This window comes from Dendropsophus ebraccatus, chromosome 10 (genome assembly GCF_027789765.1).
Source record: "Dendropsophus ebraccatus isolate aDenEbr1 chromosome 10, aDenEbr1.pat, whole genome shotgun sequence".
NCBI classification, from domain to species: domain Eukaryota; kingdom Metazoa; phylum Chordata; class Amphibia; order Anura; family Hylidae; genus Dendropsophus; species Dendropsophus ebraccatus.
Genome location: NC_091463.1, coordinates 68,272,275 through 68,293,765, shown reverse-complemented (window position 1 = coordinate 68,293,765; position 21,491 = coordinate 68,272,275). Strand labels below are relative to the sequence as shown.

Sequence of the window (21,491 nt, the reverse complement as noted above, 5' to 3'; positions counted from 1 at the left end):
AATATTCATTGCTGCTCAGCCTCCTGCATGCACATGCTGTCCTCCCAGTTCACACATGCACCACTGATGTCAAGGGCTGCATTCACAAGACACGCAAGTCGGTGCCCTAGTCTGGAGCAGCAGCTTACGCTCGTAGAGCGTCCCGACTAAGGGAGTTGGCTTCAGCCGTACAGCACACGTGTGCTGCTCCTCCGGGTTATGGTGTTTGCACAGGTTGTAAAAGCAGAATGCGGCCCTTGAAATCCGTGGCGCATGTATGGACTGGGAGGACAGAGCATGCATGCAGGGGGCCAAGCAGCAATGAATATTCACAGAGAAGAGGAGGAAGCTGTAGTGAGGAGTGCCAGAGCGCAGCATGACCGCTGAGACACAACTCCTTTTTGACTCTTCTTTACTGTAAAAAGTTGAGATTGCGCACCATCACTTCCACAGACCTAACACAACAAATGACCAATAATAATATGCTCACTAGGCATTGTCGCTTACTGTACACTGGCAGCACCTCCGCTCCGGTCCGGGTGTTGACAAATTCCCTTTAAAAAGTGACACAAGCTTTTAGTATTTTTTTTTGCACCATTTAGTTTAGTTTTTCGTGCGTTTGTGCAATCTTGGTGTGCTGAAGCCACACCTATTTTATGGAAACCACACCCACTCTTTTTCAAAGTCCCTCCCCCCACTCATTGTTTCTGTCGAGCAAAAGGTTTTACGCGACACTTCTAGCACACACTTTTATTTATTCCCCCAGGGATTCTTCTTTTGATGTTCTCTGAATTCCCATGTCACTAGGTACATAAACGTCTTTGTAGCTCGCACCGAACACATGCAACATCAATAACCAGAAGAAACATTTACCTCCATGTGCCTTTCCAGTTCTTGAAGGGAATTGACGTATTTCTCCAGCCTCATGAAAGGCCTGCTGAGACTTGTGGTCAGCAACATAATTCCTGGGGTAGAGGCTCCTTGTCCCTCCATAAACTTCTCCAGTTCATCACTAATAAAAAAGTAGGTAGCATGGTAATCACAGCTCAAGGTATCTTCCGTACATTATAGGTATAACTAGTCAATGCTATATAGGGTCCGGTACTTGTATCATATAGTATCATATAGTTATAGTCATATTGTTCATACAGATGACTGTAATTTACACTATAAGGCTATGTTCACACACAGTAAAAAAGAAAATCTAAATATAGTCATATTTTTTAGAGAAAGTTTACTTTTTTTATGTGAACAGGTAAAAAAATTGGAACAGGTTGTAAACAATGAGCATGTTCATTATTTGTCCAGTCCTAATGAATTACACCTGTTATTCTATACAGTGTGTGCATTGCCGGCCAATATCCCATAGACTTCAATGGAGCGCAGTTTTAAAAAAATATGATTGTATTTTACCTCAAAATTAAAGGGAACCTGTCACCCCTCGATGGCCCCGCCGAACCCACCCTACCCCTGGATACGGCCGTTCCTGATGCCGGTACTGCCACAGAGATACAACGCTAAATATGCAAATGAGCATATCACAATGATTTTCTATGGACTTATAGAAAGTGGTGAGGTTTAGAAATAAAGTATATTATGAAGGTGTTAATTTTTTAAGTTTATACAGTGATATCACAAATTTGGATGCCATTGTGCAATTTTACATCACAATGACTTTTTGAAAAAAAAAAAAAAAAAAGCATACAAATTTGGGTTTGTGGCTTAAGTCTGACTAAAGCTGAGCCTGCAATTTGCAACACCTAAGAATAGAACAAATAGGCCACTTAAACCCATAGCTGAGTGCGCATATCAGCGCAATTTATCGGAACAGAAGATACTAAATATCTCTGCAGTTCAGATGCTGGTAAACATCTTAGTCATTGAGTTCATAAAAGCCCTGATTATATGCAAAGGGGTGATAACATCTGTACCTGCTCATCCTTTCTTCATATTCATAGGAAAAAAATACCCCCCCCACCACACACACACACACAAATGTAAAGATCTTAAAAAAAAAAATGCTATGCTATAGCTGAGTGCCGATCAGTTGTCATTTCAGTCAAGTGCTTCCTCAAGGCCTCCATAGCCATCATGTCAGGTCTACTATTACAGCTTGCCATAGGCAGGCAGTTATAGTAGATTACGGAAGTAAAAAAACATATATAGTGCATTGAACTGCACAAGCAATCATTTGATTAGACAAAAAAGGACACCGAGGGGACTGCAAAAGTAATGAAAAATGTTTTTTAAAAATATACAAAAAGTCCCCTATTAAAAAGTTTAATGACCCTTTTCCTATGTTTCCTATGCGCAGAAATACTTTATTAAACATAAACATAAGGTCATTTAGCCAGCACAGTGTTCTCTAAATGGAGAAAAATATTCATTGCCAGAATTGCTGTTCTTTGGTCACTTCATGCCCTTCAAAGCAATTAAAAATGTATTTATTAAAAAATGAGTCATCATACAGCTCTGTAGATGGGGAAATAAAGTTATAGGTGTCAGTGTATGGTGATGCGAATAAAAAAAAAAACTAATAAAAACTAAGCAAATTGGCTATCGCTGATCTCATTCCAACCCATGGAATAACATATCATCTTTTACTCCATAGTAAACTCAGAAGAAATAAGAGCTCACAACCCAGTTGCTTCCCCCCCTAATTTCACCCCACAAATCTTTTTGTAGTATACTTTATGGTAAGATGCATTTGGTCCTGCAAAGAACGAGCCCTTGTACAGCTATGTTGATGGTGATATAAAAAGGTTTAGGCTCTTAGAAAGCGAGGGGAAAAAATTTTAAACACAAGAACATCCCTAAGGGTTTAAAGGGAATCAATCAGCCCAATTGGGCTGATATAGTTCCCTGAACCACTGTATACAGCTTCTTAGCAGCCCGCGGCACGTACCGGCCGTGGCTGCAGCAAAAGCTGTATAGCCAAGAAAAAGAGGTTTAATAACCCGGGCGCGTGAGAAGCAGAGGCAGGGAGGTAGTCATCTGGGCGGCTCCCTGCCTGTCTCTAGTCACCGCTCTCTGCCTGTCAGTGCACTCGGAGGGGATGATTGAAAGGCCTCTCTGCCTGTTAATTTACTTTCCTGCACCCCCCTGACTTCCTCCTGTTTTTCAATTTCAGGGGACTTCGTTAAGGTCTGGATTAAAGGGGAACTATTAGCAGATTAGAAAACTCTAACCTTCTCATAGCTCTCTATTGCGTACATGGCGCTGAGGATGAAGGTATTTCTCTTACCTTCATCCTCGGCACTGTTCCTGTGTAGTTTTAATGTAATCTTCTGTCCAGTAGGGATGTTTGGAGCACTGCGCGACCCCCAGAGCTCTGCGGCCTTACTGGACAGAGGACTTCACCTACATCCTCCACGCCCGGTTACATTTGGCTGACCTGCTGATAGTTTCCCTTTAAATGAGTGTCCTGAAATAACTTTAGTGTCTTATTTTATCTGGTACTCTGGACCTGGCTATCAGATGCGGTTAATGTCAGTTTAATGTCACCTCTTGAACATAATTATACGTCTATTACATTGAAGAGGCAACCGTGCTGATTACAATAAAAGGCCTGTTATTTCTGAAGGGTTCTTCTACAGTTTTGTAACTTGCAGTATTATTAGGGTGATGACACCTCTACCTCCTAATGACACATTTCCTGCAACTGTGAGAGGTTCTTTTAAGTGGTAAATACTACAGTGGTGGTCAGCAGTATTGGCCCCTCTTGATTGTTTAGTATCTTGAAACATCCCAACTTTGTATCCCTGGAGAATTTTAATAGTATGTCCAAATGCATTCAAAAAGGTGACCTGCCCATATCCACGTAGTCATTTCTAAGGCTATGGTCACACGTAGTATAAGAGCGGCCGCTCTGTGACACAGCTGGGTCAAGGAACGGCCGGTCTCAGAAAAGATCATCCCGGACGGTACTGCAGTACCGGCCGGATGATCATTAGCACCGCTGAGTTCTGATGCGGGCGCATCAGTGCGAGCCCGCATCAGAACTCCCAACAGCACACAATGGAGAGTATGGCCAGAGCCGCTCGCTCCATTGTGTGAACTGGCAGGGATTTCTGCAGCCACTATTCACTATTTCCTCAGCCTGAAGCACTACGTAAGTACCACAGAAATTACGGCCGTTGTAACAACGGCCATGATTTCTGCGGAGCTTACGTAGTGTGAACATAGCCTAATAGTCTATAACATGGACAAGATTAAAGGCCCCTAATATTTGGTAGCCAAGTTCTTGGCAATAATGTTAGCCATCTGAGCTTCTAGCACTCATCTGCTGGTAGTATCTTCTACTGTAATTCTCTCAAGATTCCTATGCCAAATAGGAGACTTGTCAATTCTTAGGGCGACTAGCGGAATCTGGCGGATCATATAATGGAGTCTATGGAGCTGAAGGAGAGGAAAGCGGGAGCCCGCAGGGATGAGCGGTGGATTCCGCACAGAGTTTTCCGACAGAATTACTCAGTGTGCATATTCCTTATGAACTAAAATGTTCCAGTTATCCATAAGAATATAAAAATGTTGATGCTGTGAGCCCACAATGCCCCCAAAAGTAATAGATGTTGTAAACTTAGGTTGCGTTTACACGCATAGATACTTGACTAATTTATCTGACAGATTTTTGAAGCCAAAGCCAGGAACAGACTATAAACAGGGAACAGGTCATATAGGAAAGACTGAGATTTCTCCTCTTTTCTAACTCATTCCTGGGTTTGGCTTTAAAAGTCTATCAGATAAATTTATCAATTATCTGTGTGTGTAAGCGCAGCCTTTACAAAGAGAGATTTATCTGGCAGATTTTTGAAGCCAAAGCCAGGAATGAATTTGACAAGAGGATAGATCCCAGTCTTTCCTCTATGACCTGTCCCCTGTTTATAGTCTGTTCCTGGCTTTGGCTTCAAAAATCTGTCAGATAAATCTCTCTGGGTAAAGGCACCCTTAGGGTACTATATAACAAAGCGATTTTTCGATGATTAACAATCTCAAACGACCGCTATGATGAAAGAACTTCATCGTTTTCGTTCGTTCTTCCGCTGGTGCTTTCCTGGCTGATAGAATACGACGGAACAACGTGTTATTACACAGAACGGTGTTCGAACGATTTGTCAAAGATCAGTGATGAAAATAGGTCCAGATTCTATCACACAATCAACGATTTCTCATTGCCTGCTATTACACGAAACGATTATCGTTCACATCCAAACGATCTAATGATTTTTCGAACGATAATCTTCCCTTATAATAGGGCCCATAGACCGGATGTTGTAATCTTAGATTTATCTGACAGATAAATCTAAGACAGGAACAGACTATAAACAGAAAATAGGTCAGAAAGTAAAGACTGAGATTTATCCCTTTTTTCAACTCCATTCCTGGCTTTGGCTTCAATAATCTGTCAAATAATCTATCAGAAAAATCTGTCTGTGTAAATACACCATTATAAGTCTAGATTTGTTTCACATAAATTAGACATTCTTGTACTGTTCTTCCAAAAATTACCCCTCTCAATCCCACCATAGATACACTCAGCTCAGCCAAATGTTTATGTGCTCTGCATGGGTACAGGGGAGGTAAGCCGCTGCCAGACAGCTCTGATGGTCTCCTATCTCCCAGTATACAAACGAGTTGGAAAGTTTAAATCTAGCATGCCCTGTCATTCTGTTACCAGAATCTTCTTACAGGAAAGAGGTGGGGGCCTCCATATACATTAGTCAGCTGCCTGTGCCTTAGGTTTACACCGTCTAGGAATCCCTATCATAATGGTGACAAGACACTAAGGGCCCTATTACACGGGACGATTATCATGCGAAAATTTTTTAAATCGTTCAAATTTAAACGATAATCGTTCTGTGTAATTGCAGGCAACGATCGAAAAATCGTTTGTATGTCGTTACTCATTGATTTAGATCTGAACCTAAAATTATCATTAATCGTTCGCTAATCGTTCGCTATAATTCCACGTTCGTTTGCTCAAGTTCTGTACTTTTTCACTAATCGTTCAGTGTAATTGCACATTGTACATTGCAATAACGATCGCAATAATGATCGTAACACCGATCGTATCTAACGACTATTGTTCTGTGTAATATGGCGAACGATTTCAGGTTAACGATAAACAATCTCGTTTGCGATCGTTTATCGCTAGTCGTTAATCGTTAAAAATCGCTCCGTGTAATAGGACCCTAACCCTTCCATTACTCCCAGCACCAAAAAAGTTAAAGGGGTTATCCCGCGCTACAAAAACATGGCCACTTTCTTCCAGAGACAGCACCGCTCTAAAGTTTGGGTGGGGTTTTGCAACTTAGATCTATTGAAGTGAATGGAGCTTAAAGGGGTTATCCAGCTCTACAAAAACATGGCCACTTTTCCCCCTACTGTTGTCTCCAGTTAAGCTCCATTACTTCATTAAGCTCCATTTACTTCAATGGAACTGAGTTTCAAAACCCCGCCCAAACTGGAGACAACAGTAGGGGGAAAGTGGCCATGATTTTGTAGCGCTGGATAACCCCTTTAACCCTTTCATTACTCTTCTGTTACCAATTTCTGTTGCCTAAATCTAGGTTTGCTCTAGCAAAAAAAAAAAAAAAAAAATCTTTCAAATCAACTGGTCTCAGAAACTTATAATAATTTGTAAATTATTTCTATTTAAAAATGTTATGTATTCCAGTACTTCAGCTGCTGTATGTCCTGTAGGAAGTGGTGTATTCTTTCAAGTCATGCACAATGCTCTCTGCTGCCACCTCTGTCCAAGACAGGAACAGTCCAGACCACTATCATCTCCATAGAAAAGCTATCCTTCTGTAGACAGTTCCTGCCTTGGACAGAGATGTCAGCAGAGAGCACTGTGTCAGACTGGAAAGAATACACCACTTCCTGCAGGACATATAGCAGCTGATAACTATGGGAAAACTTGACATTTTTAAATAGAAGTAAATTACAAATCTATAGAACTTTCCAACACCAGTTGATTTGAAAGAAAAACATTTCAACCTGAGTACCCCTTTAACCCCTTCATTATCTTGAAATTATCTTCAAATCTAGGTTTGCCATAGCCTGGTGTGTCCAAAACATATAGGAGGAAGGTGAGAGACTTACCTGTGCTGCGTGAGCACATTGACAGCTATTGGGTGATTTGCACAGTACGTCATATATAAAGACTTGAACTGATTAAAAAGGGTCAGAAAACAGCTTCCAACTTTTTGATGATTTTCTGGCAACCTGTAAGAGATGAATTTTAATGAAGATTGGCATAAACATACATAAAAGTCCAGTACCACGGATAATGTTAGGGGCCGCATACATGGGAAGGATAGAGGTATGGATGGCTATGAATGATATACAATGAATTCCTACGGCCTTATGCCACCTTTTTCAACCTCTAATGATATATTACATATAAATGTATTTACTGATTTTATTACAGATAGAAATTTATAGCTTTACTGCTATATTAAATTATATCATAGACGTTCATACGATTGGGATTTCAATAAAAAGAAAAAAAATCAGACATGTGATAAACAGTGATATCTAGTGACCTCTAGTGGAGAAAGGTCATTATTACAGTACAATGACAGATGGCTCCGCACAACACATCACATGTAAGGTTTATTCTGTTAATATAGAGAGAGAGAGTGAATTTGTCAGAAGGATTTATGTCATGTTACAATAAACAGGCTACATTATCTAAGAAGCTACCAAAGTAATGGTGCGTTTACACAGACAGATTTATCTGACAGATTTGTGAAGCCAAAGCCAGGAACAGACTATAACTAGTGAACAGCTCATAAAGGAAAGACTGAGATTTATCCTCTTTTGCAAGCCATTCCTGGCTTTGGCTTCAAAAATCTGTCAGATGAATATCTCTGTGTAAACGCACCCTTAATTGGGGCCATCAGATCTCTGAAGTAACATTACTTGTAGAGACAATAAAACTCTCCCACCTATTGCCAGTTATTCCATTAAGCACAAACTCACTTAGGGTCTATTTACACAGAAAGATTATTTGACAGATTATCTGCCAAAGATTTGAAGCCAAAGCCAGGAATGGATTTGAAAAGAGGCAAAATCTTAGTCTTTCCTTTATGACCTGATCTCTGTTTATAGTCTGTTTCTGGCTTTGGCTTCAAATCTTTGGCAGATAATCTGTCAGATAATCTTTTTGTGTGAAAGGACCCTAACTTTGGTGGGGCTGGCTTTCTAATGTGTACAGGACTCCTGGCAATGGCTTACTGCTCTTTCTCTTTTCTATTCCCATGCACACATGGCCAAGCTGAGGGTGCATGTGTATGGCTATGTTCACACTGTGTAAAAAGCGAAAAGCTTTTCTTTTCTTTATTTAATAATCTGTTATTACAGAATTATAATTTAAGTTAATGGAATGATGGTCCATACACATTGGGGAATATTTATGAAACTTACTGCCAGGGCGTATGCCAGAGAAGCAGGTGTAGATTTGATACACCGGGCACAGGGTCGGGCGCACGGCCGTCCGGATTCAGTAGGAGGTGGGGAAAGGGTGTGGGGCCAAATTTAAGTACGCTGGTCTTAATAAATATCCCTCAGGTCATGTTCCCACTCTGTAAGAAACTGGCTAGTGTCAGAAAATGTCATCCTTGATCTTTACCGCTGCTGAATTCGGATCCGGGCGCATCTGTGTGCACCTGCATTCGAATTCCCCACTGCACACAATGGAGCGTATGGCCAAAGCCGCACGCTCCATTGTGTGAACTGACAGGGTTTTATGCGGCCGCTATTCACTGAATAGCGGCCGCAGAAAACTGACATGTCAGTTTCTTGCGGCGCCACTAGGGATCCCGGATGGAGTGTATACCATGTAACGCGTTGCTACAACGTCCGTGATTACTGCGCTACTTACATAGTGTGAACATAACCTCAAAGTGTATTCCATAACGGACGTTGTTTTCGCAGACGTCAAATTAATGTTTATAACAATTATTCGCTTTCTTTCTTGCAGGACACATGTATTTTTTCAAATTGTAAATCATCAATTTATTTTGTAGGTCTTTGGGTGAAAATTGGTCAGAAATTGAGAACGGCACATCAATATAAAAGGTCATCCCGAATAGTCATGGGCGTTGCATATATTTGCTACAACAGACAGGCCAAACAGTTTAGTTATGCAAAGCGAGGCCCGATATGTGTATCTTATATTATTGTGTACATCTTATAATGTGTGTGTGAGATTGGAGAGGGATGTATTTTCTTTGGAAGAGGAGGCCTTTTATAATGTGGTGATTTTTTTTAACATTATATTATTTAACTTTTTTTTTTATTTATTTACTGTGAAGACACAGCAGTGAAGACATTTTTGAGGTGTTCCCTGCTGATACCCCAACCCCAATAGCAGTGATCTAATGGTAACCATTACCAGTGATCTGTATAGACATGGAGAAAAGACGCAGAGAACATCTTCTCTGCATGCCTTCAAAACCACTCTGATAGGGAAATCCCTGTAATGTCCTTAAAGGGGTTATCCAGCGCTACAAAACCATGGCCGCTTTTCCCCCTCTCTTGTCTCCAGGTCAGGTGTGGTTGGCAATTAGGCTCCATTTACTTCAATGGAATGGAGTTTTAAACCCCACCCAATCTGGAGACAAAAGAGGGGAAAAAGTGGCCATGTTTTTGTAGCACTGGATAACCCCTTTAATAACATTACAGGCTTCCCTTGCAGCCCTCAAATGCAGCACTCAATATAAGCACTGTAATTGTGGGTTTTAGTGACAGGGAACTAATTATTTCAGTGCAGGATTGGGCAGACAGCGTGTCAGTCTGATCTCGCCAATGGCTCTCGGTGCTGGAGCATGGAGCACCATAAATGAACATGATGCAGACAGAAGATCCAGCTCTGTAGCCTATTATTGTATGTAAAGGGGTCAATATCTTATAAGAGTAAGGCTAGGTTCATACTACGTTTTTGCAAGCCGTTTTTTTCAACCGTTTTTTTGCAAAAAAACGGATGAAAAACGAATGGAAAAAACAGATGCATTTGTGTTTTTCCATTGAATTCCATCATTAAAAAAATTGATCAAAATAGATCCGTTTTCTTAACGTACACAAAAACGTAGTCGGCCTCATTTTTGTGTCCGTTAAAAAGAACAGATCCGTTTTGGTCCGTTTTTTTTTAAATAATGGAATTCAATGGATCAAAACAAAGGGATTGCAAAAAACGTAGTGTGAACCCAGACTGGGTTCACACTACGTTTTTGCAATCCGTTCTTTTTTTTCATCCGTTTTTTTTTTTTTTTGCAAAAAAACTGATGAAAACAATGTATGCAATTGTGTGCATCCGTTTTGATCTGTTTTTCCATTGACTTCCATTCCGTACACAAAAACGTAGTCTACCTCATTTTTGTGTCTGTTAAAAAAAAAGGATTAGTTTTCATTAGTTTTTTATAATGGAAGTCAATGAAAAAACGGATCAAAACAGATGCATAAAATTGCATCCTTTTTTTTTATGGTGCGTTCACACCTACAGGATCTGCAGCTGATTTTCTGCAGCAGATTTCATTTAAATAACTGAACACAGCATCAAATCTGCTGCAGATCTGCTGCAGATCCTGTAGGTGTGAACGCACCCTAAATCAGTTTTTCATCCGTTTTTTGCAAAAAACAGATGAAAAAAATGGATTTCAAAAACGTAGTGTGAACCCAGCTTAAACCGACCTTAATCAACTGGTTCATATAATACCAATGCTAACTTTTTCCTTAACAATAAATAAATAAAATAATAATAATAATAATAATAATAATAATAAAAAATTGGTATTAACAGGTAGTAGGGAATAGCTGAATAGAATATTTTACAACTTGAAGGGCTGTACAGCTTATATTCACTCATGATATAAATGGAAACCTTCTATAACAATGTAATGTACAGAGTATTGTCCACGTTTATTTGTTGGAGGGAAAAATCTACAATAGGCTATGTTCACACTACGTAAAAAAAAAAAAACACGGCCGTACGCCATAACAACGGCCGTATTTGTGCAATGGTTATTTTGCGAATAGAGGCCTTTGCGTAAATACCGCAGTTGTTGCGACACGGCCGTGTTTTTTTACGAAGTGTGAACCTGGCCATAAACAGTCATTCTTATAGATTCTTACTTTGCACATTCTTCTAATGTCTGACACAGCGTCTGCTGAAACGTGCAGATTTCTTCAAAATTTCCTAGTAACGACGTAACGTCTCCAGCATTTAACCTGAAAAAATAATTATGGTTTTACATTTTTGAATAAGGTTCTGGTTGCAACCAGATAAATAGAAAACGTCTCCTCAGTTGTAGTGATAATAGAACGGATATATCAGGAAGCTGCACAGGTGAGAGCTCCATATAACAATGTTATCATTGATATATTCTGTTAGAAACTGACAAGGAAACCTGGATGCAAGGGTTGAATTTCCCTGTAGTGCATAATGTATAATACACGGAAGTGCTGAATTCTCCAGAGTGTATGTGGCTAATAGCTTCCAGTCTAAATCCAGGCTTATCCAGGGTTAGAAAAACATGGATGCTTCCCTCCAGAAACAGCACCCCTCCTATCCTTACTTTGGGTGCCAGTTTTGCAGCTCAGTCCCATTGAAGTGAATGGAACAGAATTGTAAGATCACACTGGTACTGTTTTGGAAGTAGACGTGTTCTTACTAATCCTGACTAATCTCTTTAAACAGGAGACTAATGCTGGGTTTACGCGGAGCGATAATTCGCCCAATCGTATGATTAACGATTTCTAAGTAACGATTTTTCTTTTATAACGATCAGCGTTTAGATGGAACGATATATCGTACAGAAAATTCGTTTTCCGATCGTTTTGCGATCGCTTAAGCCTATCTCGCAAATAGGAAAAATCAGTGAACGACTGTTTACACGGAACGATCGGAGGATTTTTTGCGAACGACGAACGATGATTTAAGAACCTGTTAAATGATCAAAAAGATCATTATGCTGGGTTTACACGGAACGATTATCGTGCGAATTTGCACGATAACGATCGAATTCGAACGATAATCGTACGTGTAACCGCAGCAAACGATCGAACGACGAGCGAGAAATCATTCATTTTGATCTTTTATCTTGTTCTTAAATCATCGTTCGTCGTTCGCAAAAAATTCGCCGATCGTTCTGTGTAAACAGTCGTTCACTGATTTTTCCTATGTGCGAGATAGGCTTAAGCGATCGCAAAACGATTGGAAAACGAATTTTCTGTACGATATATCGTTCCATCTAAAAGCTGATCGTTATAAAAAAAATCGTTACTGAGAAATCCTTAATCGTACGATTGGGCGAATTATTGCTCCGTGTAAACCCAGCATAAGGGTCCATTTACACAGAAAGATTATCTGACAGATTATCTGCCAAAGATTTGAAGCCAAAGCCAGAAATGGATTTGAAAAGAGGAAAAATCTCAGACTTCCCTTTATGACCAGATCTCTGTTTTTAGTCTGTTCCTGGCTTTGGCTTCAAATTTTTGGCAGATAATCTGTCAGATAATCTTTCTGTGTAAATGGACCCTAAGGGCCCTATTACACGGAGCAATAATTACTATCGCTCTGTGTAAAGGTCCATTTACACAAAAAGATTATCTGCCAAAGATTTAAAGCCAAAGCCAGAAACAGACTATAAACAGAGATCAGGTCATAAAGGAAAGCCTGAGATTTTTCCTCTTTTCAACTCCATTCCTGGCTTTGGCAGATAATCTTTCTGTGTAAATGGACCCTAACAGAAACAACAATCAGCCGATGAAACGATCATCAGCTGATCATTGGTTTAGGTTTAGACCTATAATCACCGGGCGCTGACTGCTGATATTGTACCTCTTCCCGCTGCCAGTCTTCTCTTCTGTGCTCCGCAGCAGGTCCCGGTGGCTGCAGCGTCTGAGCGTCCTGTCAGCTGACTGGGAAAGGGAAGGTATCAGGTGATTGGGCAAAAGCTGCATGGACATCGCTAACAATGTCCATGTAGTCCTCACTGCCTGATTATCAGGCAATCTAATAGGTCCAGTAAAAGAGCACCGATCTAGCAGATCTAGCGCTAGTTTACTTAAATGATCGTGCTGCAGTTGGCCTATGTAATAGGACCCTAACTCTAAATTCCATAGCGGGGTACTAAGATTCTGGAGGGTTCTTGATGACAGTAAGGGGTCATTCACACAACCACAAGAATTCTGTCCAGTTCTGCAGACTGAAGCATCATGATTAAATTATGATCTTAGGAGCTTCAAACAGTTAAAAAGTTCAGTATAGTGTACTGACACAGCCTCGCAGATGTGTCAGTACACTAGCACAAACTATTAAACTGCTTAAATTAATCATGATGCCGGGAACTCCGAGGTCCAATCCGCAGAACATCAGTGTATGAACAGAATTCTGCGGATATGTGAATGACCCCTAAGGGGATTCGTATGATTCTATTAGAAAGTAATAAGGTAGCGGTTTAAAACAGCCATAAAAGACATAATTTTACAGTAAATCCATCAAAGCCGTTTAGACGACCAGCCTAATTTTACACCAATATTGTGCAGTTAGCAGACATCTAGGGGGTTAAATCTCTTTGGCTGATGGTAGGGCATCTTTCTAAATGTAATTACAGAACGGCAGCAGTTTATGGAGCATAAATCTAGTCCCACGTTTCCTTTTAATCTATATTTGAAGTAGTGTGAATCTTGTTTTTCTAACACAGACAGAGCTTCAATTTAACAGCATAGGCTATTATACATTGAGATCAATAAAAACACGGCATGCAGTTGGCTTCCACTAGTGGCGGCTACAAATAAACAGGTCATCTGTATTAGGGAAAAAAAAGCAGATTGGTTGACCAAAATGACTTTGGGCATCTAAGCTATTATCTAGAATCTAGAATTCAGCCTTATATAGAACATAACAAGCAATCTGCTGGCTAATTCCTATCAACAACCAGCCACAAGCATTACATGATCCTATATTATTTGGTATAACCTGTATTAGAGCTACTTTTTTTAAAGAGTCACTATCGATAACTTTTGACATTTATCAGCCATAAAAAAACAAAAAATAAAAAGGGCAACAGCAACCTACAGATGCAAGTGCTTACTGTATATACTAGCCCCAGCGTGCACATGATAAACACCTGCTCTATAGATAAAAATTAAGGATCTTAGCAAACCATTTAATCCAACAGAGTGTACTATGTTACATGGGAACCAATGACCTAAAAAACACCTCTTACGCTATGGAAATGTGCTGTAGCAGTACCCAGCACACTTCCCAAACATGCTTCTACACCCCCCGTCCCTGGAATGTACAACCAGAAACTGTAGTAGTCAGTAGTCACTGTCCCCTGGGCGTTCCAGAGCGGTAATCTCTGGTAATCACGCCAGTATAATTGTGGCGACGTCACCAAGAGGCGTGCTGTCCCTAACGTCAGCACGCTTACATCCTTAATGCACCGCTCATGCGCAGTACAGTGGGTCCGATCTGCGCCATACTGCGAAGGTGCAAAATAGCCTTGAACTCATTGCCGGATCTCCAGCAATGAGTTTGAGGCTTTCTGCACCTGCACAGTACAGTGCGGGGTGCAAGAACATAGGCGTGCTGACGTTAGGGACAGCACGCCTCTTGGTGATGTCGCCACAATTATGCAGGCTAATCACGCCCAGGCTAATCACGCCCCTGCAGTTATGCAGGCTAATCACGCCCAGAAAGGAATCGGTGCGGTTCCGAAACGCGTTGAGTCTCCACAATAAAACATTTTTATTCCTTACTGTGCCTCGATCTCAAGTTGTACCTGCGCCCCACAATCCGTGTAGTTTGGAGTTGGAGGTTTCTGTTTCGTTGTTTCCGTGTGGATATCGGGAGTGGCTGCGGTCCTTGATCTACATGCTTAAAAGTGTTGTGCCTCCCTACTTGCACAACCATACCAGGTGAGGGTTGCTATGCACCCCTAACCCCTTTGCATTTTGTCCTTCTGATCCTCGCTATGGAGCGCTGTCGCCATTTGTTTTGTCCAGATGACTACTTGGGGGCAATTTACATACAGGGCGCCAAGTTTATAAAGTAAGTTTTCTGATTGTACATTCCAGGGACAGGGGGTGTAAAATCACGCAGATAACTTGTCGTGGATTACGTCCCCCCCCCCACACACACACACACACACACTCCCGTTGAATTTCCACCGATCCCATAGGCTCCATTCTATGGTAGGCTCCAATCTACTGTCCGCTCATTCAATGCAGGTGCAAAATGGCCACAAAATGACCTCAAATTAATATTTAAAATCCCAATCCTTAGGGTGCGTTCACACATTCACATGCAATTATTGCATGCAAAGCCAGGAACAGATTATATTAATGGAGGACATTAGAATTTCTTTTCTTTTCACATCCATTCCTGGCAATTAAAAACCTGAATGTGTGAACACACCCATATCATCTAATTTGCCTATTATTTTGATTAATTACCTAATTTAAATGATGTCAAGGTGATCACATGCAACTGGTTTGGTGCCAAAGACAAAGCAATTTATCTTACAAGGACTATTATTGCCTATTACCAGCTAGAGATGATGCTAAATCTCTGACCTCATTATGTTAAGTGTCTTATGAATATTTGATATCAGATATTACGGCACCCAAGACACAGTGTTCCTCTACTGGGGTGGAATGTCTCATGTAAAGTGGATTCTTTTCGGTGACTTCTAAGTGAACCTTAACAGATATATTAGGTAACTGCATGCACAGCCATTTCACAATAGATTCCTATAACTGGAATCAAACTACTTAGGTCCAGCTATTATTTACTCGACTATATTACAGCGAGAAGTTTTGTAGTCTACTCAGAAGAGGACGTATCAAAGCTGTGTACAATACCATGCAACCACAGTACTCTCAAAAATTCCTACACTGTCTCATTTCTCTTTCAAGAATTACAGACCATAGACTGTATCTGTGTTTTTCTGGACTCCCTATTGCTGCATCCAACTTCTTCAGACACCGGTAATCCCGGATGATCCCAGACGATCCCGAACGTGCCCGAGGTTTGCTCATCTCAAATAGGTATGTATCAAAACAGCATGCCACATTACACAAAGGCAGTGTTATATAATATCTAATTTATTTAAAGGGAATCTGTCAGCATTAGAACCCTGACAGTGGTGACAATGTGCTGTAGTGCTGACAGTGTCCTAGTGATCATGGTACCTTTTGGTAATGAGTCGGTGGAGTGGACTATTCACAATCTCACGTCTCCTACTGTAACAAAGTGTCAAAGAGGAGTTGTGGCTCAGCGTTTGTGCCGCACTATGGCACACCTCACCACTTCTTCCTTCTCCCTCTTCTTCATGAATTATCAATGCTGCCTGGCCTCCTGCTCCCTCAGCTGTCAGTCAGTATTTGTCAAATGAGGACTGATCTGCAATGAGATATAATTGAATATCCTTACCTATGTTGGAGCTGTGGTCTAGGGGTAAATCATCTGTCCAGAGAACACCAGCTTATCTTTCTATGGTTCAAATCCCCTGATGGAAATGAAATATAGGCCTTTATTTATTTTATTTTTTTTCCTCATTATTGTATTAAAGGGGTAGTGTGGCGCTAAACAATTATTCACTAAATAACACACATTACAAAGTTATACAACTTTGTAATGTATGTTATGTTAGTGAATGGCCCCCTTCCCCGTGTTTCCCCCCACCCACGGAAGTGTAGTGCTCTATACTCACCTGATCCGTGTCGACCCCCGTCCACCATCTTGCGACAATGATGTAATCTTCGGGCCGCCGGCCAAATCGCTCAGACGGTCAGAGCGGTTAAGCCGGCCGCCCGAAGATTACATCATTGTCACAAGATGGCGGAGGGGGTCGACACGGATCAGGTGAGTATAGAGCACTACACTTCCGGGGGTGGCGTGGGTGGGGGGAAACACGGGGAAGTGGGCCACTAACATAACATACATTACAAAGTTGTATAACTTTGTAATGTGTGTTATTTAGTGAATAATTGTTTAGCGCCGCACTACCCCTTTAATTTTAACAGTGCAAATAATTCCCAATTAGGTCTAAATTAGTTTAGTTTTTAATACAATCTTGAGAAAAATAAATAAATAAGTATATTACATATTTTCAGCATCATTGAATAAAAAAAACTAATTTTTAAACTAATTTAGACCTGATTGGGAATTCTTTGCACTTTTAAAAATGATAGAATAATGAAAAAAAAGAAAAAATACATAACTATATTTCATTTTCATCAGGGGATTCGAACTAAGAAAGACCTGCAGTTGTTCTCTAGAAAGATGATTTACCCCTAGACCATAGCTTCAACACATTTGGGCTCAGAGATTCACCTATATCTGAGTGTTTCTTTCAGACATAAACTGCCTACAGAGGGCTGATCTGCAATCAGAGACAGCTGACAGCTGAGCGAGCAGGAGGCCGGGCAGCATTAATATTCATGAAGAAAAGGGAGGAGGAAGGAGTGGTGAGATGCACCAGAGTGTGGTACAAACACTGAGCCACAACTCCTCTTTAACTCTTCATTACAGTAGAAGATGTAAAAGATTTTAAATAATTCACTCCGCTGACACATTACCAAACGGTACCATGCTCACTAGGGGACTGTCAACTACAGCACACTGTCAGCTCCTCAGGTAGGGCCTGGGAGATGAGATTCCCTTTACCGTTTGCAATGTACAAACCATATGAGATTCGTCATCAACATCCCAAGATCATACAGAAAACACTGCATGAGAAAAGTCACCATAGACCCTGCCTTTTTAACTTACTTATCATATGTCTGAAGAGGCCTGAGATACGTTGTCAGCAGTAAGTGAAGTTCTTTTGCATAGCTTCGCTCGGTTTCCAGAATATTCTGCACAACCTTTTTTTTTTTTTTTTCAAATGGAAATGAAGAATAATATTCAGGTCACAAAGTTATAGGAAATGATAGGAAATGATTCATAATTATCTCTTATCAATAAAGTTATTCTCCAAGGTGAGAATGAAGTCGAACGATTAACTAAAACAGGTTGATGCATTAATATTGTAGTGGATATGGAGGATTGCTCAACTACAAAACCACCCTAGCAGTGTCCACGCCTGGCCTATGCTAATGCTTGAGATAAGATTGGATTGGACAAGCACAGCCATGGCCAAATCGGGCAAGTGGTGTTCTGGGGGCAGAGATTATCTGCTGAATCAGTAAGTATATACAAACATGGTCCATGCTCCCTGCTATCTTCCTGGCTTCTCCAGCCACCGGTGGAACTTCAGAGACGGTCTCTAAAGTGACAGGCCACTCAGCCAATCACTGACAGAGACATGACAATACCGCAGCCAGTGATTGGCTTAGCGGCTTGTTACTTCAGAGACCGGCTCTGCATTTCTCGTGGCGGCTGCGGGCAGGAGCCAGGAAGACACCAGGAAGCGTGAAGAGGTATGTATATATTTTATTATTTTACGCTAAATAGGCATGGGCTGCACGGACATTGCTCATGATATATACAGGAGTTGCTGCACGATAGTCGAGCCGTCTAGTAGGCTCTGTAAACAATCGCTGATCTAGCTCCTATCTATTTATTAAATGATCTGCTACTCCAGAGTGAAACTTCTACCTTTGTATTTCTATATTAAACATGTTATATCATAATAGTTACCATCATCGTCACTTACCTCTGTGTAATAGTTTTTGGTTAGCTGAGCACCATCACAAATTTTCAGTCCCTTAGGGGAGAGTGGTTTATCTGGAAGAGAAGATACATTTATATGACATATATTCAGGGGGGTCAAATCCCAAGTCAAAATCCAAGTTTATCTTTAGTCAACCTCTTTAGTGAAACTACTAATATATGGTCATATAGCATTTACTGTTACACGGGGGGTCTCAAAAATAAAGAAACTCACATACAACCCCTGGTAAAAAGTATGGAATCACCAGTCTTGGATGAGCACTCATTCAGACATTTCATGCTGTAAAACAAACTCAGATCAAAAACATGATACAATATTAAGGTCATTCCAAAGTGCAACTTGTTGGCTTTCAGGAACACTCAAAGAAATGAAGAGAAAACATTGTGGAAGTTAGTGAATGATACTTTTATTGACCAAGCACAGGGAAATAAATATGGAATCACTCAATTCTGAGGAAAAAAGTGTGGAATCACTCAAATTGGAGGTAGAAAAAAAGGACACACCCAGTCTATTTCCTTTCCCTAAATGGACACCTGCCCCAGATTAGATGTGCCCGTTAGTCTGCAGTTAAAAACACCTGCAGTCATGACACCTTGGAGGGCTGCTGGACGAAGTGGAGTGGCGAGAACCATGGCTCCAACAAAAGAAATGTCCCTTGAAACAAAAGAGAGGATTGTGAAACTTCTTGAAGAAGGTAACCCTTCACGCATGGTTGCTAAAGATGTGGGCTGTTCACAGTCAGCTGTATCCAAGATATGGACCAAATACAAACAGCATGGAATGGTTGTTAAAGCCAAGCGTACTGGTAGACCAAGAAAGACATCAAAGCGTCAAGACAAACAACTTAAAGGGGTTGTCCGGCGATAAAAAATTATTCACAGAATAACACACATTACAAAGTTATACAACTTTGTAATGTATGTTATGTCTGTGAATGGCCCCCTTCCCCGTGTCCCACCACCCCCACCCGTGTACCCGGAAGTGTGGTGCGCTATACATTACCTGTCACGTGCCGACCACGGTCTCCGATCGTCAGCAGTGACGTCTTCTTCGGGAGGCCAGCGGATCTTCCCGAGTGCCGGCCGCCCTCTGCAGCGTCATCCGAAGCTCAGCCGCGATTGGCTGAGCATAACTGTGCTCAGCCAATCGCGGCTCAGCAGCTGATGACGTGGCCGCGTCATCAGCCGCTCAGCCGCGATTGGCTGAGCACAGTTATGCTCAGCCAATCGCGGCTGAGCTTCGGATGACGCTGCAGAGGGTGGCCGGCACTCGGGAAGATCCGCCAAGCTCCCGAAGAAGACGTCACTGCTGACAATCGGAGACCGTGGACGACACGATATGCGGTGAGTATAATGCACCACACTTCCGGGTCTAGCGTGGGTGGGGGGAAACACGGGGAAGGGGGCCATTCACAGACATAACATACATTACAAAGTTGTATAACTTTGTAATGTGTGTTATTCTGTGAATAATTTTTTATCGCCGGACAACCCCTTTAAGGCCATTTGTCTTGAAAACCGAAAAAGTACAACTAAACAGATGAAGCACAAATGGGAGGAAGCTGGAGTCAATGTATGTGACCGAACCGTAAGAAATCGCCTAAAGGAGATGGGATTTCTATACAGGAAAGCTAAACGAAAACCAGCATTGACACCTGAACATAAAAAAACAAGACTCCAATGGGCTAAGGAGAGGCAATCATGGACTGTGGATGACTGGATGAAAGTTGTCTTCAGTGATGAGTCAAGAATCTGCATTGGACAAGGTGATGATGCTGGAACTTTTGTTTGGTGCCGTTCCAGTGAGATTTATGAAGAGGCCTTCCTGAAGAAAACAACCAAATTTCCACAGTCCTTGATTATATGGGGCTGCATGTCAGGCAAAGGCACTGGGGAGATGACTGTGGTTAATTCTTCCATCAATGCACAAGTTTACATTGACATTTTGGACAGTTTTCTCATCCCTTCAATTGAACAGATGTTTGGAGATGATGAAATAATTTTCCAAGATGACAATGCATCGTGCCATAGGGCAAAAACAGTGAAGGCATTCCTTGAAGAAAGACACATTCAGTCGATGTCATGGCCTGCAAATAGTCCAGATCTCAACCCAATTGAAAACCTGTGGTGGAGATTGAAAAAAATGGTCCACAAGAAGGCTCCAACCTGCAAAGCTGATCTGGCAACTGCTATCAAAGAGAGTTGGCACCAAATTGATGCAGAATACTGTTTGTCACTCATCAAGTCCATGCTTCAAAGACTGAAAGCTGTTATAAAAGCCAAAGGTGGTGCAACTAAATACTAGTGATGTATTCTGAATGGTCTTTTGTTTATGTTTTTTTCATGATTCCACACTTTTTTCCTCAGAATTGAGTGATTCCATATTTATTTCCCTGTGCTTGGTCAATAAAAGTATCATTCACTAACTTCCACAATGTTTTCTCTTCATTTCTTTGAGTGTTCCTGAAAGCCAACAAGTTGCACTTTGGAATGACCTTAATATTGTATCATGTTTTTGACCTGAGTTTGTTTTACAGCATAAAATGTCTGAATGAGTGCTCATCCAAGACTGGTGATTCCATACTTTTTACCAGGGGTTGTATAAAATGAACAAAAGCTATAGAGGGAAATCTGTTAAATCATGTCACCAACATGATAGCCATCAAACAGGAATATAGGTGTGCCTATAGTCGTACATAAAACTGGTAGACAATTTTACCAGAAAAACGATTTGAATGTTGGCATTATCCCAAGTAGAACACGTTGAGATGATTTACATTCCTAGTGAACCCAGAGAATGTTTCTTTGCAAATTTCAACCACAA

At 41.0% G+C, this 21,491-nt stretch overlaps 1 protein-coding gene across 3 annotated transcripts in view; it reads right to left on the bottom strand.

Annotated features, from left to right (window-relative positions):
- The window catches only part of ARHGEF6 (Rac/Cdc42 guanine nucleotide exchange factor 6), a 100,654-nt gene that overhangs the window by 53,254 nt on the left and 25,909 nt on the right, over positions 1-21,491 (bottom strand). For all 3 annotated transcript variants that reach the window (XM_069943112.1, XM_069943110.1, XM_069943111.1), the window contains 5 exons: positions 18,651-18,721; positions 17,765-17,859; positions 11,116-11,211; positions 7,084-7,206; positions 853-991 (listed from right to left, as the gene is read on the bottom strand). In XM_069943112.1, the coding sequence (XP_069799213.1) occupies positions 853-991; positions 7,084-7,206; positions 11,116-11,211; positions 17,765-17,859; positions 18,651-18,721 (524 nt within the window). The remainder of the gene's footprint in view (positions 1-852; positions 992-7,083; positions 7,207-11,115; positions 11,212-17,764; positions 17,860-18,650; positions 18,722-21,491) is intronic.